General features: G+C 40.1%; 1 protein-coding gene across 1 annotated transcript in view; it reads right to left on the bottom strand.

Annotated features, from left to right (window-relative positions):
- HECW2 (HECT, C2 and WW domain containing E3 ubiquitin protein ligase 2) overlaps window positions 1-27,390 on the bottom strand; it is a 143,886-nt gene that overhangs the window by 51,385 nt on the left and 65,111 nt on the right. The window contains exons 4-11 of the mRNA XM_030951967.1: window positions 17,535-17,629; window positions 13,579-13,654; window positions 11,613-11,782; window positions 9,004-9,146; window positions 6,127-6,227; window positions 4,217-5,560; window positions 2,874-2,969; window positions 365-515 (exon numbers count right to left, since the gene is read on the bottom strand). Of these exons, the coding sequence (XP_030807827.1) occupies window positions 365-515; window positions 2,874-2,969; window positions 4,217-5,560; window positions 6,127-6,227; window positions 9,004-9,146; window positions 11,613-11,782; window positions 13,579-13,654; window positions 17,535-17,629 (2,176 nt within the window). The remainder of the gene's footprint in view (window positions 1-364; window positions 516-2,873; window positions 2,970-4,216; window positions 5,561-6,126; window positions 6,228-9,003; window positions 9,147-11,612; window positions 11,783-13,578; window positions 13,655-17,534; window positions 17,630-27,390) is intronic.

A 27,390-nucleotide genomic window follows, 5' to 3' on the forward strand; every position in this document is an offset into this window, starting at 1 on the left:
TGGAAAACTGGACTTTACATATAGTATATGGTAACTATGACTCAATTCTGGCTCCAAGGGAGCCTGCCCATATCTTCTGCCATATAGGTTAAAATATATTGACCTCTGATTTCTGCATTAATAGCCTTTTGAATTTCTGACAACCATCATCAGATGTATTATTTTTGGTCAGATAGCTTAAGATCACAGACGGAGCACAAGTTCTGGAAGCTCACATGCAAACTAAAAGCAACGGCCACACAAAAACAACCACCTAAGGCCAGCAGTGGGAGCAGCTGTGGCCTTGTCTCCATGCTCAGCCTTGCAATGGTGAATGTAGCTGTGCAAGCACACAGAATTCACAAGCACCAAGGGTGACTCTTACCGGCGATTGAGCTGCTCCATCTGCTGTATGGAGTTGGATCTCTGCAGGATCTGTGGGGCTGGGGGAGCCGTGGGGCGCTGCCATGTTGTTGTCCTGTTCACGTGGTCCACGTAAAAAATCCGCCCGTGGCTGTCAATTCGAGCCTCCCAGTCTAAGGAGCAATAAAATACTGTAAACTATGGAGGGCTTGGGGCTTATTCACTGATTTGTTTGAGCTCTGTCACTTTTACAACCCCACCTATTGTCTCTATAATAATAATTCCTACTACAACATAGACATATGCATATGTATATAAAAAACACACAGCTATACAGAAACAGACATGCCTGATTCTTAGACACCTGCAGGAACAGAAAAGTGAAAACCGTTTAGCACATCAGTTGAAAAACAGTCTTTGAGAGCTCAGCAGGTGCCTAGATGATGCTGTCTATATTGCAAGTCTAAGTGAAAGTAGTATCTGCTGACAAAATAAAAACACTCAAGTTTTTAAACCAGAGTTCATAAACAAAATAGAACACCCAAGTATTCCAGGAAGAATAGAATTGTTCACTGGGAAAAAAAACAAACAACAAAAAAAATCCCTCAAACAGTTCACATTGGTGAATTTATTATCCTGCTTAACTGTCAAGCCCTAAACCACTGTATAATAAGTTGGGATTTTTCTTGTCATGTTTATGCCCAATTCTGACACAATCACCATTTCTGTAACATGCTTTTGCAGAAGAAAACCATTTTTTCCTGCACTTAATTTTGAATACACAAGTTTAAACACTTGGGCAATGGCTTCCAAAGTAAAACATCTTCATCAGTGGTGTGATGGACAAGATTGTCTTCTGCTGTGTTCCTATATAAGGCTATATTCTATCAAATAACTGTTAGTCAAATGTGTTACAAATAGTTTGCTGAACTACAAAATTGTCATTCATCAAGGTTTCATGCTCAAGCTTTATTCATTTTTTCGCCAGGAATGTAGGAATTGGAGCATATTGTTGCACATTATAGGCAGAAATAAAAGATAAATGTTTAAATTCTTTCTCTTGTTCTTTAACTTGACCTAACACAAGACTGAAAGAATTACACATATTTTTCTTCCTTACTTTCAAATGCTGATGAAATAACAAATTGAATATAATCCAAATTAAAAACAAATTATAGTTTACAGCTCAAAATCATATCATTTTCAGTATTAAAATATGAAACCTGTTACACATCTGAAAGCAGAGCTTTGGAGAAAAAAACCGAATCTAGGCAATGGATTAGTAGATTTTATTCATATTAGCAAATGATTTATTTACATCGAGATTGTATTGGGCTTTGACTGCAAAGGGGTGATGTGTACATACATGCATGACTGTGCAGAAATCCAGCAAATGGCAGAAATATTAAAATACTACACAGCTAAAACATTTTCCATGAACATTTCAGCAGTTTTTCCAATAAGTTATTGTAGTGTATAGTTTTGTTCTGAAACCACAGAACTGGACCAGCTATCTCTGTGCATTTCTGAAGTATCTGTCTCCCAGACACAGTTTTGTAAAATGTACAACTGGTATAATAGGGTGCCAGTTAATTAACTCGAAGATCTGCACACAAGATTAATCTGATTATAATAGAACCAGCAGGCAGCACAACCATATCATCATCCTGGCTTTGCACACACAGATCTATCTGTGTTCCGCTATCAGGCTCCTTCCAGTTACTTGTTCCAACTACAGAGCAAACACAGTCCCATACCATACTGGGAAACAGGGATCTGTTCATTTTACACTAAATATCTTAGTTCCTGACACTTTTAAAGTAACAGAGCTTTGCCACAGACCTCAGTGAGTCTGAATTTCTTTTTTTTTTTGCATATTTGGTTTAAAGCTATGTTTGTCTATCAGCTGTGTACCTTTTTTTGGGGGGGCGTGTCCTTTCTTTGAATACCTAATACTGAATAGATTTTCACTTCTCAAAGTTTAAGCACATGAATAAGTTCAATAATTGAGAGCAATGCATTTTTTATATGCATTAGAGAAATTATAAATAATTTGTTTGTTGAGGCTCATCTAATTGTTGGTTAATGATCAGGTTTATTTTAATATAAAATCTTCACTCTGCATCAAAAAATGCAAGGAAAGCACAACACAGACAACTGTAAGTTAATCTGCAGATATGAAAGATGTTGTACATTCCTTTGTAAATCATTACCACACAAGCAGTATTCAGAGATTTCAGAGCGCTTGACAGCTCACAGTACCTCACAGGCACCATCACCTCATCTCCCTGCCCCTGTGCACTGCACACAGGAAAGGCAGCACTGTCTCTGCAAGAGTGACACTCAGCAAGTCTGTGTGCACCAGGTGTAATTATCACAGCAACAACACCGGACCCAACCATCATCACTCATCACTTCCAGCTCCTCAGCTGTTCATTCTCAGTTCTCACATTCAAAAAAGGAAATGTAATGAACTCTCAGTAATGAGCCACAGGCAGCTTATGCCCCTATTAAAGGATGGAGAAGCTCACTTGGTGGCAGAGCCTCGTCCACTCTCTGGTACCGGCTAACGTCCTGACGCACCGAAGGCAGGGACCTCAAGGGCTGGTGGCCATTGGCTGGAGAACCTGGAACCAAAACACACACAAATTTCTTTTTTCAGTCAATGTGGGGAATCCCTAGAGTTACCTCTAAACTGAGCAAGCTGTGTTAAAGCTTCTGCAGGACTATGATATTTCAGGATATATGTAACAGTCGTCTTTTCTTGGGATCAAAATAAGTTATGCTGACAGTTCTAGGCAAGTGATTCCTGTGGGATGTCCTGGTCCTGGATACATCACCTCTGAGATGTGCTGCATCCATCTGTGAGCAGCCAAAATCAGGGCATGGAAACAAACTGTGCCTGAGCCACATCCCAGGACAAAGCTCCACCTGGCCCCAGAAACCTTAAGAGTAGGAGGTGGAACTGTCCACTGTCCTTCCTTGCTGCAGCCAAACTGATCTGCAAAACATGATGCAACCTCACACCTAATAAAGAGCATCCCAAATGCCTAGAAAATGCTGTAAAATATTGGTAGTATTTGAAATAAACACCAAAATTATTATTTCACATCAACAACCTGTTTATGAAGACAGGAAATTATTGCTTATATATAGCTCTTGGTATGCGACGAAAAAGATGCATCTGGAAACCCACTTGATTGGATATACTTCAGTCCCTGAAGAAACTGAACAGATTCCATTATTAAAGTTGCTTGGAAACAATTCAATAGGGACACATTTCTACTTTCAGTGGTTTTAGTGAGACAGAAAATTTTCAACTGTTAAAATAATTTTAAAATCAATAAGAGTTTTACAGTGTTAACTTGGGTAATACATTTCTCTCCTCCCAAGGTTCCAGTGCACTAGGATCCATCTGTACAGAGAAGGAACTGGGAAAAAGAAAATAAAGAGCCTGAAGCTGATAAAATATTATTATTTTTCCTTTCCCCTTTCTTTGGATTACCTTTATGTTTTAATGCTAATAAAAAACATCCAAAAGAAAAGAGCGCAATATAAATTCTATTTTGCATTTCATACTTTTGGAGGAATTTTGTCCCTCATTACCATTTTCATTAGTGAGCAGGGTAGTATTGTGGAATTCTTTCCTCCTCCTCACAGCTTTCTCAAGAATTAAAATACATCCAATTTTAAATTAAACACATTTTGGATATTTCAGGTTTGGATTTTTCATAAAATCAAAAACCTCCAAGAGTCTCTTGAAGAAATAAATAAGTTCAAAAGAACAAAAAAAATCTTGAAAGATAATGAAATTGAGAAATTAACGATCTTTGTTTCCAGGTGCACTCCAGAAAGTGCCTTCTGCAGTTGTTACCTCCAGTAGCTCCTTCAAGCTGTGCTGTGGCACCCTCACAAGCTGCCTGCGCTCCCTCAACTTCTTCATCCTGAGACTGGCTCTGGGCAGCTGCTGCCTGCAGGCTTCTTCTTCTTTGCCAGATTTCTTCTGCTTCCTCTTGGTCTGGCAGCTCACCTGCCTCAGCCTCCTGCGCCTCCTCCTGAGGTAACTGCACCGCAGGCAGAGAACCAGCCGCGCTCGCAGGCTCCTGCGCTTCGGCACCCGGCTCGGCCGCAGCTGCCTCGGGGGCACAGGCTCCCTCCTCCTCCTCCTCCTCCTGGGGGGAGAAGGCCGGAGTGTCGGGAAACCGGGCGCTCTCGCAGGAGGAGCAGCGCATCTCCACGGAGGAGCGCCGCACGGTCGCGCTCTCGTTGCAGGAGCTGTCGGCGCCCTCGGCGTCGCTCTCCCCCTCGGGCCGGGTGCTGGCCTCGCTGACGCTCTCGGTGCGAGCGGGGTCGCTCTGCTCCGTCTCCGACGACAGCTGCGAAGGCTCCGAGCCTTGGTCAATGGACTCCGTCTCGCTGACGCCCCTTCTGCTCCCAGCTGCGGCCTCAGCAGCTCCCGGGTCCGCGCTGCCAGGAGGCTGCTCCGCCTCCGGAGGGGCAGGGGACTCGCTGCCGGCCTGCTCTGCTGCGGCCTCAGCCTGAGAGCCCTGCAGGCTCTCGCCTCCTTCCTCCGGAGGTGGAAGCTCTGGGAGAGAATCTTGCTGGTCATCAGCTGATGGCAAAGGAGCATCAGAGGCTGAAACCCTTTCACTCTCTGCAGGCCCTGGCATTACCTGATCCGATGAGGAACTTACTTCATTTCTTTCAACGTTTCTGGTAGCACCATTAAGCATTACTAAACCACCATCATCTTCCAAAGAAGATGGAAAACCCAGGTCTTGATGCAGCTCGTGCTCCTCTTCATCTGAGTCAATGTGAAGCATAGCATTAAGTCTTGTGTCGGTAGGGAAGCTACTCCTCAGTTTTGGGGAGGCTCCTCGTGGACGGTCACCACAGGCAGATGTCCCTGGCCTGGGATGGTTATTGTGTTCTATTGCATCGAGATAGTCATTTAGTGAGTCCTGGCGGCCTCTGGGAGGGGATGATCTTGAACCACCAGAGGTCAGGTCATCCTGGTCTGTCTCCAGAGTCCTACTAGTCCTTAAAGAATGTCTCAGGATTGTGTCTCCAGAAGATTCCTCAAAGACTGGGCCATTGGAACACACCGTGGATGTATCATGATGTCCTGCTGGCATGTCCTCATCATCAGAGGGGCTCCCCAAGTCTCCATTTACAGAGTTGGTTCCTAGCAAAGTCCCAACTGTTTCTGGTGAAGCATCTGCAGAGACAGAAAGACTGAAGGTGAAACACTAAGCATCAAGAACACACAGTTCATTCTACTTAAACTATACAAAAACACACATCCTTGAAGACGCTTACTTCAATCAGAAAACTCTGGGAAGAAACTTCAATCAAAGTAACAGAGGCATCTACAGAGCTGGAACAGCAGTTACAGAATTTTCTCTGTATAAGTCTATATACTGCTTTGTAGGATATAGAAAAATTAAGAGCTGTATAGTATGACTTTAAAGTTCCCATTTTCCTTTCAAAAGACAGTGCACTGCCAAGCATACAATGAGAATAATAAGCAGATTCATTTAGAAACTATCCAAGAAAATCAAAAACAATATGTTAAGTGTTGATGGCTCTTGAACTGTCATCTCCAAGGCAGTACATGCCATATCTAAATTTTGAATCCCAATAGAAAAAATCTGTAGTAGGGGGACCATACACAAATGAGAAAGTATATTATGTCCTCAACAACAGAAAAGCCTAGACACAGAAATACAGAGAAACTCTCTCCATACAACTATCTGGAGATCCAGATCATTGACAAATTCTCACCTTCATGAACAGAAGATGTGATTTCTACTTTGAATTGGAGATACCCACTAACATGATCAGCAGGGAGCCTTCTGCCAAGATTATAGCTGACAACCTGGTCTCTGCAAAATCAAAAATATTGGGTTTTTTTAATTTTTGCTGACTTCATATTTTCAGTATTTAATTCCTATTATGGTATTAAAATCAGCCATATAATCCGGTTTGCATAGAAATGCACAAACTCCAACAATGGTGTAAAATACATTTTGTTTACAGATAAAGCAGCCTAAAAAACTATGTTTGACCGATTCCAGATTGTGCCCCACCAATTGTTATACATCTCTAAATATCTTAAGTTCTAAAGAAATCAAACTGCTAAGATCCCTCTCTCCTTACCTCCTCCTTTCGCCAACAGTGTTTTATAATTAACAAAACCTTTCTGCCCCCTTGTGGTTTTTACTATGTATAAAAGTCACAAATAGTTACTTCATAATTTTGCACATTCAACAAAGCACTTCTACGTTCTGATTTAGTAAAAGTATTAATGCTTGAATTTATCTTTAAATATATTCTTAAGAGTTACTGAATTCAGTGAGGCTCAGACAAGGTTAGACATTTGTATCAACTTGAGACTTTGGATCAGATCCCAGGCTGTATATTTTTATTTAGGCACAGCCAGAATTCACAGCCCCCAGCTCCCCTCAGCACAGCTGGGACAGCTGAAGGAAGAGGGAGCTACTAAAGACCTCCACAGGAAATTATTGTTATTTATGCAAATAACTTGATAGTGGTATAAACACCTCTCCTTTACTGGGAGCACTTCTACTGCAAAATAAAACAAATGCAGCTATTACTGAAATAAGCTGCAGCAGTTTGCATGAACTTTTAGGGAAAAAAAAAAGCCCTGAGTGGACAAGCAGCCTCCCCTCTCCACGCCGCTCTATAGCCCACAGGATACCAAATCTCTGCAGTAGTGTCTCCAGGACCTGTCACAGATTCCTCACACTGTACTCCAAGTACAAGTCATCATCAGATATCTGAGGTTTCCAGTTCTTACATAAGTTTTCTATTACTCCATGCCATTCAAGAATAGAGGAAGCCATGTCATGAATAATGCCTTTTCTCTATTCAGCTGAATCAATTCTAGATAATTCTCATGCTCATTTATCATGTTTTCCAGGAAATTAAAGCCACTGGCTGTTTCATTACACAGATTTGTGAGCTCTGACTACAGCTAAAACTGGGGCAGAATTTATTACAAGGGGATGGTTCTGGATTTCATTTTTTCATCCCTTAAGCATCACCAACAAAATGATGGTGTTATACTTGCTTGACAAAAAAAATGCAAGAGCATTAGCAGTTATAATTGTGTATTTGGTACATTTCTACTTCACATCTACATTAACCACTACTTTACTTTGCAAAACCTTTGGTGAAATATTATCTGTCTTTACACAAAAACTGAAAATGGACAAGTATATTACAGAAGAAGAGGCAAAGATTTAATGTCAGTTCTAACAGCAGTATGGCAAACGATCCAAATACCCATATTCTTAATACATATTTCTTATACTGCCTCTCCTTTCCTAAGAAGATTTTATATATCAAATATACAGAACTGAAATTCAGAAAAGAAAGCAGGAAATGTCTTCCAGATTAATGGTTTGAAGAAACAGAGGTGAGAACTGATGAACACAGCAAATTGGTAATTTCCACAAATCACAGCACCAGGAATACCAGAGCAGAAAAACATTTTGGTGTTTAGCAAAGAAATACACACCCTGCACTAGGTTTTAAAACCAGCCTGGATCATGGTGTTATTTTTGAGCGTACAGGAGTGTGCAAATTTATTAGAAAAAGCTGCTTGTTCAATCAAATACAATATGTTGAAACTCAATGTGAGGCACTTCTTAGAAAAGTTGTATTGTGTATATACCTGCACTGTTCTTGGATACCACTACAAAACAAATGGACAGGCTTTTAAAAAAAATTCTGTGTCAGAAGGTATAATCAAAATTTTAAGCTATTCTTGCAATTTTATTCTTCCTTTACTTACCAGTGTAGACACCACTTTGAAAATGTAAAGCTGAAAACTGTTTTCAAATTGAATTTGATTTTCTCCCCTTATGCAACCTGTTACTTTGAGGGGAATATCTATGGAAAAGGATGCCAGTTTGTATAAGTGTGATTACACTGCCCTTAAGCTTTAAAGCAGAAAAAAATACATTTAATTTCACCATGATTCCTCATGGGCCTAATCCTGTGGCTTGTTTAAATCAATGGAGACACTAATTTAGCAAACTTTGAGGCAGGGCCTTTAAAAAAGGCATGCACAAGAGGTGAATTTTGAGTCCCATCACTGAGCTATTCATAACAACAGGCAATTTTAATTATGTAGTACTAAAAGCACTCTGAAAATAAGGAGTCACAGCCTTGCAGTTCTGGCTAATTCACTGAAGGGATATTACATCTCTGATTAGTGAACTGACAATTAAAAAGACACCAGCTGTACAAGAAGTCAGTCAACTATACCTGCTTGTTCTAAAAGATGTGCACACAACCATGTAGTACTATGAAAATGCCTTGCTTCTTGACTAGCTAGCCAGAGGGTAAGGTTTCTTGTGAATAGCATTTTTTATGTAAAGAAATAAGGCTGAAAGAAAAAGACACACACCAACAGAAACGTGGGTACATGTATTCAGGACAGGGCTAGAAACGTTGTCATTTTCCAGTCAGGCAATAAAGCTATTAAAATTACAATATGTTTCTTAGTACAGATGTAGTAAAAATTTGCTGGTGTGTACCAGTAAGCCAGAAAGGCTGCTCTTTGTTCTCAGTATCCTAGATGCTGAGTCCTCCTGCTGAACACAAGCTAGCATTAAGAATGTATTCATTTACCCAATTGCATGTCTCTCCAAAAGTCTCTGAACGGGTATGGTTAACTTCCCAAGGAAGCGTTTGATGATTGGACGACTCTTGGCAAATTTGTCTTTAACCTCAATTTCCAGGACATCTGTTAGAAGTGCAACAAAAGAATATTTCTGGAAGGAAAGAACATATTTGACACCATATCAATACACCTTTATTCAGAAAGAATGTACTTAATTACTACTAATGTGTAGCAAACTCCAAAAGTAATGACTGATGACAGCAGTTTCCACATGGCAAAATAATGTCAACATCATTTATTAAAGAATTTTTGCATATGTAACTAGCTTTTTACTGTTCCTCATCCCCTTTTACAGTTTCTTGAAAAGAATTGCTCAGTAAGAAACTGCACTGGATAAAAGCACTTTCAGGGTGTATGTCAGAAAGTAGAACACCCTGTATCCTGCTGCTTGTTTCCATCTGCATAGGGGAAAGCAAAAAGAGAAGGAATCCTGGCTGTACTCTGTCAGGTCCATGCAGGAGCAAGGAAAGTGTCTCACTCCAGGCTGTGCTCAGAAGAATCTCCCTCCCAAAACCATGCTTGGCATTCATGTTTTGTATGCATGACAGGAAGTCAAAAGGGCAATGTGTATACAGCACATTCAGGAGCAGCATTAGTACAGAAGGAGAATTTTCTATGGAGTTTTGCCCCAACATTGACAAATCTTCCCAGCAAACTCCAAGAGAACCTTTACCTGCACTTGAGGCCATTAAACAATATGGTGCTACTTTAAAGAAGATTTTTTAATGTCTGGTAAAATCATTTTTCCACCTTTCCCTACATGGGAACACTAACACAGTTACTCTTTTCAGCTTTCATTTTCATGCATTTTGTGAGTACTTCATCTCTTAGATCTGTACTGCTCTGTCAAGTTTGCCCAACAATGGCCAAAAGATTCAAAAGTGGCACAGGGTAAATGTTAAGTAAGCATGTTGGCAGACACACACACTTACATACAGTGTGATGATAAATTCCCTTATGAAAACAAGCTTAGGAGCCCAAAACTTGTATTTGTCTTCTAGATTTTAAAATATTCCAAATAAGCAAGCAAAGTATGGCATAACCTACCCAGAAAAAACAAGGTCATCTGGTTATTCTTTTACTATCTGCCACCTTTATGACCTCTGAGCAAACCACCTGTGCACAATGCCTAAAATCACGTGTGGTTAGGTAGCCAAAGATATATTGAACAATGAGCAATAGGAGAAATAGCTCTGCAGTTCAGCTGTAGGCATCAGATAAACATCTTCAAAAAAAACCAATTAAACTGGGTCAGGAATAAAATACCTTCCTCATACTGAGCAATTGTCACAACTGGGCTCCTCTGATAAACAGAACTTAAAAATGTGTCACTCTCAGTTTGCTATAATATTGCAAATTACTTTGCAGAAAGTATTAGGTGTAAAACAGGATCAATCCTGCACCACTAGGACAGAATATGTAATGGGATCATAACTGCTCTTGTCAGAGCACTGCTAAAGGGAAGATCCAGCAGCTAAAGCAAGCTAATACAATGTGTGCACCAGTGAACATTATCTCTTTTCTAATAAGCTTCAAAGCCAAGGAGAACTGGAGGAGTCAAAAAAAAGGGGGGATAAAAAGAGTAAATTTTCCTTCTAGCTACTGGATAGATGGACAGACAGACAGACAGAAAGCTGAAGAATCAGTGTAGAGATCCGAACTTTGTTCTTTTAAAAGATTTTAGGGCTATTCACATCTACGGTCTTTCCCACAACCAAGCACCCTAGGGCAGTGCTAATGTTGGCCCTGCTCAGTTCTGCTTTACTGCTTGTTTGCTTTATGATTTGTGGAAACATTTCCCAAAGCCTACTCAATTTTCATCTTCCCAAAGAATACATTAACATTCACCACAGTACAGGCTTGCCAGTCCTGAAAGGGCTATGGATGTGTGTCAGCACTTTCTCTTTGCCACATAAACATTTATCTTCAAAAGCACAGACATGGCTCTCCTGCATCCAATGACAGTTGTGGGACTGATTTCCTTCCATGAGATCTGCACAGTTTACCCAATACAAGCACGTTTGGCAAACTGGCCAGACTACCAGTTTCCCCCCTTGCTGAGTGGTGCTCTAACACCTTCCTGGGTTTTCCTTCCTGCAAGGTGTAGCTTGCAGGAGCTACATCAAAGAGCATCCCTCAGCCTCACAAAAAGGAATATTTATCACCTGATGAACAGTTATTGCAATCACTGAGCATGAATGTTCATGTAGTGTAACTTCTCTTAAAGAGTCTTCTCACAACATATAATCCAACTTTAATTAATTTATTTTTGCAGTTTGAAGAAATCTACAGGGTGGCTAAGTGGGTTCAGCTTTTTTTTAGCAGAGAAAGGAATGAACTGCCAGCAGCTTAAATACCCAGCTTTAATATGCAGACCATAACTGCTTCTATCCACCAACAGGGTTCCTAAAATTACTAAAATTTTGGTGTCACTTTAAATAGCTAGCTACAAAATAAGCTCACAGCTTTCAGAGAGTAAAGTCTAATGCATGAGGAGAAAATGCAAGGCTGGTACGCTGCATCAGCTGGCAGACAACTCCCAGAAGGGATACATTACCTCTCTGTGCCAAACAGGATTAGTTGTGTTACTGATGATAGTCGACCTTCTTTCCTGGCCATGGTGAGCAAACGTAGGAAATGTACTTTTCTTGCCTGGCTGAATGGACATCTTTAGATAAGGATCAGGGTTGAAGAACATGCCTTTTTTAAGTCCAGCTGCTCTAATATCTATAAAGCAAAACAAGAAGGAAGGAAAAAGGAACTGAGTAAATTAAAGCTAGTTCACAAAGTAGTGTATTCCTAAAATATTACCCAGGAAATCAATTCACCATAGATTACTAAATAAAGCAACTTAAAAGTACTCACACATTAACTGGATCCAGTGTACAGCAGGAAATCAAGTGTTTTCCCAAAAGAATATAAGGAAGAAAGGTATCAACATCCTCATTTACATTTGAGCCTCCACTTATTTGTAAAACAAAAAGCATAAACTTGTAGCTCACCTACATATATTTTTTATTTTTCTCAGTAAGGCATCTAAGGTATTTCCACTCAAAGAAAAAAAAGAAACCCCAACAGAAACATCCCAAAATGAACCACACAGTACTTGTTTTGTTTCTGGGTGAGGAGAGAAGATAAAAAACTGTATGGGAGGTATTGCAGTGAAAAGACACTTTCCAAAAGTTCAGTCTTTGATAAATGTAACCTACCAAGTCTGCTCTGGACCATGATGCAATTTTCTCCCAACAGAGCAGATAATCCACCTCACATAAAAGGAGCCTTTCTGAAAAAGCTTCTTTTTTTTCCTAGGGAAGCCTCAGTACTGCTGCCCTCACAACTTACAACTATAAATAATAATTTCCTCAGGAGAATATTGTCGTGACTAAGGACTTCAATGACAGTGCAAGCTTCAGCAACAAGAAAAATAAAGAGGTACTTTTCTATATAATATTAGATTTTATACTTAACTTTAAAATATTTCTCTGTTTCTCTGTAGGTTTGCTGAAGCACAAGACTTTCTTTTTCCATTAAGTACACCAGTATGCACCAGTATGCAGTAATGCAACTGGCACATACAGTTTAGACATCCAGCAGAATTCACTGCTCTAAAATTAAATGCCATGCCTGTGGATTTGGTAAAAAAAAAAAAGAATCCTATCCAATATTCAGAATTAAGCCACACAGCAGAAACATGATGAAATAGAGTCATGTGTAAATGAACAACCCAAAAACATTACAGGACACGAGTCACATGCCTATCAGTCAAAATTATTTCATGGGACTCCTCAGGCAGAATCACAACTGTCTATTAAACAAAATAGGTTTTTCAGAACTCACAAAGCAATTACTTGTATAGTCCACTATGTGAGTCTGTAGAACCTATCAGCTCTATCTCAGATAACTGCTGAAAGGCCACTCCAAAAAGCAGTGCATTTTTTCTGCTCTACCTCTACAATCTCTGCGCGTTTTATTGTCAGCTCTTCAAGATTCAGAAGCAAATTTCATCTGCCTTTGCTCAAGCTGAATATGCTTCTGTCTCACACAGGATTTCCCTGGAATAAAGTGCTAATCAAAACAAGTGAAGCTGGTAGACTGAACCCCTACAGCTATTTCACTGTAATGACAGCTTAGCTCTGTAACAAGTGAAATTTTTTTCCCTTTCTAAACCACCATTCAGCTACTGCTTTTTTCAAAGTGATGGTGCCAGACTCCATTTTAGTTACAAGTTATGCTTTCCACTCTTCAATCAGAGAGGAACTGTCCCTTGTGCAAACTGGAAATTTCCCTAAATTTTTCACGCTGGGTTATATCAAATCCATTTCTTTCACTCCTGAAGATCCGTGATTCTGGCTAGTTTTCAACAAACAGAAGTTCTAAAGAAATGACATCTTTCAAGCCACTAGAGTGTGCTCCTACAGAGGCTAAAGAAGAAAAGCATCCCATCTTTGATGTTATTTAGAACAGAAACTTACATTTTTTCTTAAAGAATAATTTGTAAAAGACAGAGAAGTATTGGTTTTTACCTGATAGGGTAAAGCTGACCAACTTCCTAGAGTGCTGAGCTCCAGAAGCACCTTCATCCGTGCCTTCTACTCCCATCTGAAGAGGAGGAAAAAAAAAGAAATATACCACAGAAGTTTTCATCTGCTTTGTACATGCCTGAGGATGATAACAGAATTTAAGGTACTATGTTAGGGAAGGAGCTACCTTATCACCACAGACAGCCTCAGCCACAGCATTAGTTTACAGCAAAATATCTGTTATTTATGTCACACAGTGCTAATATACCAGTAGCCCAAATCTTCCAAACAGAACATGTACAGGCTAACACACATGCAGACAATATTAATCAGAGAAAACCCTGTATCTTTTACAGCTTTCCCTTTTGTAAAATAACAAACAACAGCATGGATTTGTAATACACATCAAAGCACTGAGCTGTCCAGTGACAGCATATGTAACTTTTGTCACTTTCCACAAATAGATAATTTAGTGTGCAACAAAAAAAAGCAAAGAGATGAAAGAGAGACTAAAAAAGCTTTCAGTTCTATTAACAAAAGCTCCTTTTAAACAGAAAAGCGCATCAGACATCTAAATATAAATGTGGTCTAAAAGCTTATGCTGCACAGATTTTTGAGGTTTGGTTTCTACTGAAATCCCTCATTAGGTAAAGCACTACTTCAGAATAAAAGTTTCTCCTGTATTAATGTCTGTCTCTTTCAACTAGCAGAAGGATTTGTCTTTCAAGACAGAGGAGATGTGCATCCAGCCGAATAATCTATCACAGAGACATCAATGGAGACATCTCTGAAGACAAATGGCTCCCTGGGCAGGCACTGCACTCACTCCCAGGCAGGAGAGGTGACATAGAAAAAGTCTGAGCCAAACACAGTGCTGAGGATTAATGCCAGTGATAGAACAGGGTCTGATCTATTGAAAGATGCAAATCAGCTGAATAAAAATGGGCACACCTGCGAGTGTAGATGAAGAATGGGAGGCAGCCCTGAGCAGTGGTTTGAAGTCACCAGATGGATAAATGACTCTGGAGCTGCAGTAGCCACAGGGAAGCTGCTTTGCATTCATCAAACACATAGTCATTCCTTTTTATACTGCTTTAAGCTACTTAATAATATAATTTCAAATACTTACCACGATGATCAGCAAGCACACTGGAATTTCATTGGAATTAACAAGTGTGTGGATTTCTCCAGACAAAGTGATGAGGAAACAGCCATGATGTTGGGGCCTGGCATCCCTGTGGGCTGCAGCGGTCTTGTGAGGGGACACATCGTGCCAGCAAGCACTGCCACTCACCAGCCAGTCCATTCCCTTCCCTCACTGCCAGCTTCGTGGGCACTTCCCACCTCTCAGGGCAAGACAAGTCTTGCCAGAGTGCCCAGAACTATCCCTTTTCCACCCCACATGACATTATTATGCCAGTGATTTTATACGGATGCCTAAGTAGTGACAGGTGGTAGCCAAATTGTGAAGGCGTCAAAAGCAATGGGTTAATTCCAGCTGGATCAGTGTCCCCTTGTCTACAGACAGATACCATGGAAGCAGTGTGAGTGATCCTACTGTGATAGCAATGCTGTCCAGGCAATGCCACGGGAATGCTGTGTATTACAGTTTCCTCTTTTGGGCTCATTTCAGCACACACTGTTTTCCTTGTTAAAAATGTTACTCATCAACAAAAAGGCCTTCCCCATTCTATACCTGTTTTTCTGCTACAAGTTGGACTCCATTCAAATAATATAATTTTTATTGCTAACTTCACGTTATAGAAAACAGAATTTGCTGACAATTCAGCTATAGTAACATGAATGGTGACAATGTTCCCTAGCACTTCCATGACTTTTCTATACAACCTCTTCCTGTTCCATTATGATCTAAACAGCAGTTTCAATACTTCTGCCCCAAGTGAAAAATGTCATCCTAGCACAGAGACATAGAGTTTTGCAGCACAAAGCTCATGTCGTCTGGTGTAACACAGTGTTTCTAAATGCTCCATCAGGCCTTCCATTTCCCCTGAGCCAAAGTAACACAATAGAATGTTAGCTGCTTATCCAAAAATATGATGGAATGAAAGACCCGGCGTGATGCACCATCAGTATGAAAAAATCCAGTAAGCAAGGAATTTATTGCACCATAAAAAAGGGGAATGAGGACACCATGACTCTTACCACTTCCTCAAACAGCATTTCTCTAAGAAAAGACACAACCAGTACCAAGAGAACCCAGTGGTCTCTATTGCACAGTGCTTAAGCTCAACACCAAAACCATGGAAATGCAGTGAAGTTTTAATGTTTAACAACAGGTTTACTTACACATAACTAACCCAATATGACATTTTTAGGAAGTATCATCTGAACTGTCATAGAACATTCTCATCAGGAAATCTAACAGCTCTCTATTTCTGGAAGTCTGCACTGTTAACAAAAACAAAAATGTTTATATAAAATTACCCCTTCTGGCAGGTGTGTGAATTCTGTACAATAGCCAGGACCCTGCATTACCCTTCAAAGGAAAGAAATTTAAACAGCAAAAGCTGGTATAAGCCTTCAAGAATTACCATAACTCTCAAAGACAGCCCTCCAGGTAACTACCAAGTCATTAAATGCATACTTAGATGACAGAAGTTCAGAAGACCTTTTGTTCAATGAATCTCAAAACTACTGGTAGATAACATGATATGGTCAAGAAAATACAAAAGTTCAAGTGGTTTTTCCACTCAGTATAATCACTCTGCTTCTCAGTAATGATGTAGTGCAGCACTCAGCCCATTATAAGAGTTATTGTGAGATGCATTTTTTCCTCTTGCTCAAAATCAGACTACTTGTCTTTAGTTTATAAATTGAATAAAGACAGTAGCTGGAAGGCTCATTAACTATGACACATTTTCTCCAGTAAAGTATCGAGTCTGTATGCATCTGTGAAACTGTTACTCACAGTGAGATCTGACAATTAAATGATGCTACCACCTAGGTTTGTAATTCTAAGAGAAAACCCACACATATTTGGATATTGAGATACAAAATCTAGTATAGCACATTTAGTGTCAGATTACCATAGCATGTTGTGTATATAATACACAACCCTGCAAATGCACAAGTTCTGAATAAATGCTATGCAGTCTGAGTAATTTCTGCTTTACTGCATCCTCAACACTGCAATTGTCAGGACACCACCCTGACAGTTGTGATCTTAAATATTTGGCAGCTAACATCAACAAATGAAATGCACTGTGAAACATGCTGAAGCTTAGCTGAAGAACTAACTTGTTAGATAAATTACTTGCAGCAAAAGCATCATGGTTCAAGTTTGGAAGACTTTTCTGCCACTGCTTAACAACTATTCCACTGCTACGTAAACAACTAAAAAAACTCCTCTAAAACTTAAACAAATCTCATAACACAAATGCATTAAGACAATACTTCCTGATCATCATGGAATTACTAAATTTCAATGGTATATGAACACTCAAAGAGTTCAGTAATTTTTGCAAGAGCAGAGTTTTGTCCAGTTTAATTCATACTAACAATTGCCATCTCTGCAACAGTTTCATACTGAATATTAGGAAATATTTAAGAAATAAGAAGACATGGAGACTCTGGACATGGTTTCAGTTATATAATCAGTGGGAAAAATTTCTATTATGGTGTTAAATTACAGAAAGCTGTAAGTAGCAAAAAACTGAATGCAAGCAGAGTCTAATTTTTAGCATAAAAGAATTCAGTTAAGCCCAGTGACTTTTTACTGTTATTTTATTATGAGCAATACAAAACCATGAAAATCACTTTCCAGTTTTTATAGTTTTGTAAGGCAGCACTTTTTTTCTTTTAAATAATTGCTGTCAATAGTAAATATAGGAGGCATTGATAAGTTGGTCTGACAATTAATACTGCCATTAGTACTATCATTTTATAAAACCTATCAATAAATCATCTGCAAATACAATGAACAAAGAGGCCAAACTCACCATCACAGCAGGGTTTTTCACAGTGATACATGGAGTAGTAGCTCTGAGGGCTCCACTAACACCATGGTAGTATTTAAAACAGATTTTTATTTCAGCTGGAAAGAAAATAAAAACCACATTAAACACTTCATGACTGACCCTAGGCAAAAGAGACACAACAAAAGGGTCCAGCATTCAGCGACCTATCTTCAGAAATACTCTAACAGGAAATTAAAAATAGAGCTGCTGGTTATATCCTTGTTGTGTGTTGGGTCATTCTGTTACTTAACAGACAAAAATTATAACTTACCTAATTCTGCAACTTGTATTTCTGCTACTATATCATCAGCCCTGAAAAAGGCATATGAGACATTTGCCACTAGGATGATTTTGTAGGACTTTGGAAGAACGTGACACATATCTGAAGGAAGCTGGAATCACTTTTTATATCAGAACACAGGAAAGGTAAACGTTGAACCATGTTTCTGGTGCCACTGATTAAAGTTTTGTTTGCTAAACTGCATTTGCTGCAAACAAAAGAGTATTATGTTTAACTGAAGCCTGACCTCCCCTGTAGTTCCTCTGCATTCTTCCAACCAAGCAGAACAACTATAATTATGGCTGCCCTTGATCCTCTGGGATTTTCCCTATCTGGAACAATGTCTGTTTTCCTTCTCCATTGGGATAACTCTTCTGTGTAAGGCTGGTGAGGGTTTTACCTCTGGGCACAGAGATGGCCACAGGCAGACGGCAATGGCCAAAGGCAGGCAGGAATTACAGCAGCCAGCTCAGACACAGGATGTGTATGAAAGTCTTGGCAGTTCAATTCCTCTGCTTGGCTTAACAATATGTCAGTAGTCCTGAAGTACAAAACTCCAGAGTTTGGGGTAAGATTTTGACACATATATGGTCTGATTCCTTGAGGGTTGAGGTACCCACTTATCCCTACTCAGAAACCCACCCTGCAAGCCTGCTCAGCCAAAAAGGATTATTTATTTTTAAATTTGCTGCAGTTACATATCAACATTTATTTACTATCTTCCTCCCAGAACAAAGAGGAGACACCTCAGAACAACCCTTCAAAGGAAAGTGTCTGGCTGACAGTGCCTCCAGGGAATCAGGAGGTGGAGAAGCTGCTGAGCCCACTTCCTCCTCCTCACAGATGAGTTCACACACACAGACAAAGCATGCTCTATTTACCACAAGCTTTACAGCAAAATTCAAAATGCAGACAGGATTTCTAATCACCTACAAAGGTTTATGAGACTTAAAACTCATCAGGCAGGACTATGGGTTAGTTTCCTCCTGAACTGAGCAATTCTGCTTACCTACCAACAATGCTTACACCCAGGACTCACAAGAATTTCTGGCTCACATAAAATCAGAGGTTCAGCACTTGCAAAATTTGGGAGGATTTACACCAAGTACTGGACTCTCCACATTGTAAAATGCACATACTAAGTAACAAGAACTCAAGTTTGAGCATCTCTTCTTCACACTGAGAACATATTATGGCTACATGAGAGCATGGTTAAGACAGTGTACTATTCCAACCAAAACTTCCAACTTCCAATTTCCATCTATATTGGTTACTTTTATTGCAACCTAAGCTTAATTTTCAGAGAGTTTCTGGAGCTACTGTTTATCCAGTCTGCTGTGACTATCTTCTGTCAATTCGTCACTTTCAAACAGAATCTAGCAATAGAAAGGTTACCAGCTGCTGGTTCTATCCACAGACAATCCATAATGTGATGGGGGACAAATACTCTCACTACACTGACAGGTACATTAATCTAAAGGCTGAAATGCAATACTACAAGTTTTGCATCCTCATATTTCTTTCTCTCAATGACTTCTATCAGCATACAGTACTTTTCAATACCTGTATATGGCTGGTGATAGAAAAATGCTTGATTCAAGAAATGGATCTGACATTCCCTTTCAGGTACACTAAATTTTAAAAAAATACAATCTACGGAACAAAACACCAAACTTCAGGACTTATTGCTAGAAATTATTAGAAAAAGCAGAGCACTTGAAAACATGACAATGAGACTTCTTCTCCCACTTGCCAGCAGAAGCAGCACTGATTCAGTTTGGGCTTTATACAGCACTGCATTCACACATGCATTTAGAGAAATGTAAGATCAGCTGTTAGCACTGTGTCAGTGGGATTAATACAAGAGAAGCTGTTCTTGAAATTCAGCACAAAACTGAGAAAGGGGCTATCCACTACATAGGCACCCAGATGTTGACAAAATGAGCATGGATTTGCAAGACTGCATCTTATACACAGCAACAATACAAACACTTCATAGGGTAAGAGACACCAAAATGTTTTTTTTTTCTTAGCTAATAACGCTAGAAACTGCAGTTAATGTAAACAGAAGAAGAAATCTCAGAGGAACCCTGTAAGTTCAAAGCAGCTGAGGATGTAGCTTTTTGACATGTCTTGTGTGGTGCTATCAGAAAAAAAATCTTGATTAGAAGAGGTTTTTCTTGATGACTGATGGATTCCTGACCTCTAGATCTATTGAAAACAAGTATCTGTGGCTGTTCTGAAAGTTACAGCTGGTGTGCTGAGACATGTTCTAAGGCCCCATAAACACACAGATTTCTTCAGCAGCAGTAAGTTCAATTATCTGCAAACAAGACTTCAGTATTTTGAGAAATGACTTCAATACCATATAAAACACACAGGTTTCCTCTGAACTATTCCATACTCTAAATGCACTTTAGCATGTGATACCTACACAGTTTTCCCAGTTTCTTTCATTTCTCCTGCCACCTTGCTTTTATGTGTTGCCTTCAGGGGGAAACTGGCACTTCCCCTTTTTCTTTCCTACTAATGCTTCCTCAACAGCTTAATGAGATTGCTTTGCATGGGATCCCTAATGAAAACACTAAGAGCAGTAAACCCAGCAAAGCAGATACATTGGTACCTGACCACAGGACCATTTGCTGTATCATTAAAGAAAATAAGATGTTTCAGAACATAAAAGAATTTTCATTCACGGGAAAAATTAATGTACTTTTGATACTACACGTGTCCTCTTATAATTGACATTCCTGCAGACATACAGATCACAATAAATTCCTTCTTTAATTAAAAATAAGCCAAAAATTAAATTGGGGGGATTTATGATTCTTTCAAAGCTATCACATGGCCATGTAAAAAGTGATATATATGTTAATTAATCAGAAAACTCTGTGAAACCATATTCCCCTTCTTTTAAAGCTAATAGCTGTTACTATGTCATAACCATAATCTTATAGCTCCATTACACAAAAATGCTGGAATCAGTAAAGGTTTCTGGGACTCAAACATTGACATTTGAATTTCAAAAGAACACCTGCATGAAATTATAGTGCTGTTACCTCTATGGACCATATACTTTTGCCTCTTCAATAATAAAGGGATCAGCTTACACTAAATAACAGCTTGGGTTTAAAACATCAATAATTCCCCAAAGTTCCTCACTAACTACTTTTTTACTGCCTTTAATACTTTACCTTTGCTCATCAAAAGAATGCTTTATTAAAGAATGCTTTGTTAAAGAAAGATACTAAGAATACATAAATACATGAATATAATCCTTGGAGAATGCATTCTTTCCAGGAGACAGATAATGCAGGAAAGCAAGTGTGTTTGCTGTGAGAACAGCTTGCTCCAGTCAAACAAAACACCTATATTAGAGGTGCAGTCATCTCCACTGAGAAGGGATAAGCAGACACATCTCCAAAAAGAAGTCAAATCCAAGCTGGGTTACAACAGTTTCCAGACCAAAACAGTGCTCCTGGTTCACTGTATGGAACCTGCACAGCAGCTGAAACTTCCTGGCCACTGCAGCTGAGTGCCCAGAAGGTACTTGGGCTGAATCCATGGCTCTCTGCAGATAGAAACATATGTCCTCCAACAGTCACTGAGGAAAAAGCTGACAGCACAGTAACTCATTGGAAAAGTATGAGAGCATGTTCTGCAAAACTTATTTAAGAAAACTAGAACAAATGAAGTCACTCACATTCATGCTTTACAAAGCTATAAAGGGAGATGCAATCCATGAAAAAGCAACAGATTTAAATCCTATTTTTTCTCATCTGAACCTGATAGACAACTGCAGAAATTTAGCAGTGCTATGCATGTCCTGCCTGTTGAACTTTTCTGTAGTGTGACAGTTCAGTGAACTCAACATTTCTGTTTGGACATTTGGCATTCTCTTCTCTGCATCACTTTCACCGTGTGCATTTTTGATTACTTCCTACTGGACAGCTAACACAGCAGCAGAATTCAAGGGCCAAAGCTGGCAGCTCTCAGGTACTTGTCATCCCTCTCAGCAGGTGTATCACAGACTTTATTTTACAGGAACATTAGGCAGACCACCTACGAAGTGACTTACAGAAACCTTTTTAGCTAAAGCAGGATCAATAACAGAAAATGCTTATGTCCCACTGGTCTTTCCATCTAACCTGCTTCAAAGGGAATGTGGACAAATGCTTGTTCAGGTAACAGAGCATCCCTATCCCTACCAGCCCCACTCACTTTGCTGTCATCAGAGATTCTTATTTAATAATAGTAATGAGCACTGACTATTATGCTCCAGTTTGGCACAGTATTTAATTACAGTCTAACCTTTAAAACAAAACACTGGGGTATTATGTGCCTAAGGAAGTCAACAAAGCCTGCCACAAATGTAAAAAATACAAGACTTGATCCTGTTTCAGTTATTTTTGATACTCAAAAATAGCTGTTAAGAGACAACATAAAAAACCAGCAGAAGAATAATAGAAGTGTTTCTAACTCAGTGAATGTGTCTATAAATAGACTAGGGACAATAACCATGAGTCCCCAGACAGACCACTGAAAGGGCACTGGTTGCAGGGCACTGCACAGATGAATGTTCCAGGCTCAGAACAATTCCATGTGAGAAAACCATGACCTTTACAGAATTTAACTGGTAAAATTTTCAATGGTAAAAATATAACTATTGGATACAAGTAATGAACTACATTCATAGAACATTCATTAACATTGACCATTATGGCCAAAACCATTACAAAAAATAAACTCTCTTCATACCTCTAGTTACAAGGAGCCCTTAAAAAGCTAAAAGTATATGAAGTTCAATTATTAAACTGGTATTTTTTTCCTTAGATATCTATCAGCTTTTAACAAAAGAGAGAGTTGGGAGTCTGCTCTGCTAGCTGCAAAGTAAGGCATTTCAGTCCTAATACACAATTTTTGCAAAAGTTTTAATTTCATGGAAATAGGAACTGAATACCAAGAATTCCACATGAAACCTCACTTTTAACATGGTACCAGTGTAATGCAAACACATATATTACCATGTCTTCTGAATATATTACTCATGTTCTCACCCATGGGGGATGAACAGACCGAGAGCTGCCCTGCTGAGAAGGGCTTGGGGGCAGCTGGTGGAGGGCAGGCTAGCCATGACCCGGCCATGGGCACTCCCAGCCCAGAAAGCCAAACGTGCCCTGGGCTGCATCCAGAGCCCTGTGGGCAGCAGGGCAAGGCAGGGGATTCTGTCCCTCTGCTCTGAGATCCCACCTGGAACCCTGCATCAGCTCTGGGGCCAGCACAGGAGGGACAGGGACCTGAAGGAGTGATTCCACAGGAGGCCACCAAGAGATTGGAGGAATGGAGAACCTCTCCTGTGAAGACAGTCTGAGAGAGTTGGGTTTGCTCAGCCTGGAGAAGAAAAAGCTCTGAGGAGAACTCACTGCAGCTTTCAGTACTTGAAGGTAGCTTATCAGAAAGATGGGGACAGATTTTTTACCAGGGACAGTAGATAATGTTTTTAAACTAAAATAGGGTAGATTCAGACTAGACATAAGGATGAAACTTTATACAGTGAGAGTGCTGAAATGCTGGCATAGGCTGCCCAGAGAGGTGGTAGGTGCCCAGTCCCTGGAAGCACTCAAGATCAGGTTGGATAGGGATCTGAGCAACCTGACCTATCAAAGATGCCCCTGCTCATTGCAGGGGGGCTGGACTAGAGACCTTTAAAGGTCCCTTCCAACTCCAACTATTCTGTGATTCCATGCCACAAATGAGATTTTAGTTCAAAACACACTGCATCTGTGCAGTCACTGCATCCAAGTATCGCAGTGTGGCACCAGAAGTAATTTAACCACAAACATCCCAGGGGGGATTTGGAAATTATTGATGTGACAAGACTGGCAGTCTCTGGATGAATCCCAACAGCTGCCACTATGGATTACTGCTCACAGCATAAAGCCATAGCACTGCTAAAGAAAATATATGCAAATCAATGTATTTCTATTCTACTGACAGTAATGACTATGACATCAAATGGTATAAATAACAACAAAGGTAGGTAAAGTAGGTGAAGATGCTTCTTGTGGACACTGTAATTAACACTCATGGGACCAAAACTACAACTTATAAATACAAGGCCAATACAATCTCAAAGCAGGCTCTCAGCCTAAGCCCATGCTAATAAACCAGGCAGGACCATGGCAGAGAATCAAGAGTGAGCACATGCCCATCCACAGTGTTGAATTGTAACCACCCCCCTGCTTTACCTTCTGGAACATGTACAGCTTTTCACTTCTGGGCACACTGCATGTGGAAGTGCACAAGCACCAGTTACCTGCTGCATGGCAGTGACTGTCCTGTGCTGATCTCCCTGCCGTGGCATCTCCATCATGACCTGTCCTTCTCTGTACTGCAGAAACCTGACTTGGAAGCTGCAGATTATGAATGAGCAGAAGCTGATAGCAGCTATCCCAAATAAATCTCAGGCTTCTCACGTGTTTTTTCTATCACCAGCCTTCCTATGGATCATTTCACTCCATCTTTCTGTCACCTCTGTTCTCCATATGGAATACCATCACTATCCACTCTGTTTCCAGCACAATGCCCTAAAGGGTATTGTGCTTCCATCCAAAGCTCACAGACTGCTATACCCAGAGAAATACTTGCCATCTGAAATAATTTCTGGGGCAACTGAAACCCCTCTTGCACCAGAGAATAAAGGCCCAATGTACTTAGAAACCTGAACGACCTGATGCCATCCTAAATACCAGATGACCATACTAAATGCAAAAGCATTAAGCTGTGTTGCACTTTCCCACTACTGCTACCTGTTTAGGATAATTGTCCTTGAACTTGCTTCCTTTTACAGGAGGGTGAAAATTGTAGAGCTGGGTTTAGCAATCCTTCTGTAGTTTACACACCAAAAAAAACCTGACAGAGCCATCCAGTGAGTGAGTCATTGTTTTCCTTCACTCACATTTTAGCAAGTCTCAGAGCAGGATGTTTGAAAGCCACCTCTGCTACGTGAGGAAACAGCATATCAGGCATATTGATCCTCAAACTCACCTTCTTGAATGTCTAAAATGACTGAGTTCCCTTTCATGCCTACAAAGCACTTTTGCTACCTTCCCCAGGGAAAAGCAAGAGGAACACCTGCCTCTGTACTGGCTGGCTCTGCAGTTCAGAGCCACTCACACTGTCTCAAGGTGACATCTTAAGGACACTGGCTGTTTTGTGATAGTGAGGTGGACTTGGTATTTTGCAAATATTTTCCTTCTCCTCTGCATAATATTTCCTCCCTCCCCTTCCTCAGCCACTCCCCTCAGAGGCTGCTTGTTTTTCTGGAATACATTAAGTTCATTTCTCTTCATTTCACTGTTGATTCCTTTAAGTCTCCCTTCCAGAGCAGAGCCTACAGAATTTTTGTGTTGATTTTTGTCCGAGGCAAATAGAGTTTTCTTTGATCATCCTTGTTTTGCTAATTTTGGATGCTTTGAGGGGAATTAACGTCTATTTTCAGTACGAAGAGGAAACTCTCCCCTCCTTTCTGCAAGTTGCTTGATCTGAATAGAGCAGATGGCAAACTATGTATTTACATATTACTTTCTTGGAAAAATAGGAGATATCGAATCCCCAGGGAGGAATTTTTAAGAGGAATTAATTAAGTGATCTTAACACTGAGTTACAAGACTACAGACACACAGTAATGTGAAATTCAGAAAAATGTTTATCCAAGTCTACCTTTAAACAGAAGCATAAATTTGAGAGACCTTGGTGAAACTATAAATAAGTTTATAATTACGCTCATGGAAAAACAGATTCCGAAATTGAGGCATAAAATGTTTTTCTTAAAAGGTACAAATCTTTTTGCAGAAGGAGTCCAAGGCCTAACCCAGCTGACTCCCACTGACTAACATTAATGCAATTAAAATGGAAATACTCCTTCTGCATGAGATTTGTTTGCATATGGCTGGTTAGTAATGCTATAATTCTCTGTACTTCACCCTCCAGAGATATTACTGGTGAACAGATACATAATGTCCCTAGGCTGTGACACTGCCAGGGAAAACCCACATCCAGAGTCTTTGGTTTAAGTGCATGCTGACTGAACACAACTCATTATCCAATATTAGTGACTTGCATTCCCTTTCTTCCCAAAAAAACATGACAACTTTAGGCTACTTTTGAGTGTAAATCCTAAAGGATTATTGTAGTTACTTAGCATAACTCTGTTAATGAGCATCATCAGTTCTCATTGCCAGAGCAGGTTCAGTGTTTCTCAGGCTTGCAGAAAACATTCCCTTCCTCTCCTTGAGTACAGGTAGAGCAGGAACCTGCAATCATGTAGGTATCACAGTATAGAGCAGGGAACCTGCAGTCATGGAGGTATCACAGTATAGAGCAGGGAACCTGCAGTCATGGAGGTATCACAGTACAGAGCAGGGAACCTGCAATCACGTAGGTATCACAGTATAGAGCAGGGAACCTGCAATCATGGAGGTATCACAGTACAGAGCAGGGAACCTGCAATCATGGAGGTATCACAGTATAGAGCAGGGAACCTGCAGTCATGGAGGTATCACAGTATAGAGCAGGGAACCTGCAGTCATGGAGGTATCACAGTACAGAGCAGGGAACCTGCAATCACGTAGGTATCACAGTATAGAGCAGGGAACCTGCAATCATGGAGGTATCACAGTACAGAGCAGGGAACCTGCAATCATGGAGGTATCACAGTATAGAGCAGGGAACCTGCAATCATGGAGGTATCACAGTATAGAGCAGGGAACCTGCAATCATGGAGGTATCACAGTACAGAGCAGGAACCTGCAGTCATGGAGGTATCACAGTATATATGTGGCAATTAAATGCTGTTCCCCTCTACTTGGTACACGTGAGGAATACTGTGTCTAGTTTTGGGTCCCTAGGTTCAAGAGCATGGAGAAAATGGAGAGTGAAGAGCAGAGGGCTACAAAGATGGTTAGGATGGATAAAAAGTGACATATGAGAAGAGGCTAAAGGAGCTGGCCCTGTTTAGTCTGGTGAAGAGGAGTTAAAGGCAGGACAAATGTTACTATCTCTACTCTTTCCAGTTCTATCAGATATTTTAAAAGTGGCAATGGCCCCAAGTTTAAGCTATAGCCATTCTTATTGGATGTCACAGAAATCTTTTTAGCTGGAACAATACTGCAGCACTAGAACAAGTTACCCACAGCATCCACAACATCTTTGTCCTTAAAACCTTCCAAAAAAATCACACTTGAGCAGGTCAAATACTGGTCTCAGCTGAGAGCAGACTGGATACAATGAGTATTCCTATCCTGTGGCTAGTCTCCAATTGAGTTTAGACTGATCCATTTACACATTTTGTTCATGCTGGTCCCCCAGACATTGCCCCCCTTATGGATCTGCTGCTACAAACATTCAGGGATACTGCTAACAGTCTGCTGAATGTCATTACTGTGAGGAGCAAATATGATAAACCCCATGTACCATGACCTGTATCTCATATATTCTACCTCTCAGCAAATATATTTCTAACCATAAGAAGTATACAACTGGAGAGCTCTTTCCCAA

The sequence above is a fragment of the Camarhynchus parvulus genome, chromosome 7 (assembly GCF_901933205.1).
Source record: "Camarhynchus parvulus chromosome 7, STF_HiC, whole genome shotgun sequence".
NCBI lineage: Eukaryota > Metazoa > Chordata > Aves > Passeriformes > Thraupidae > Camarhynchus > Camarhynchus parvulus.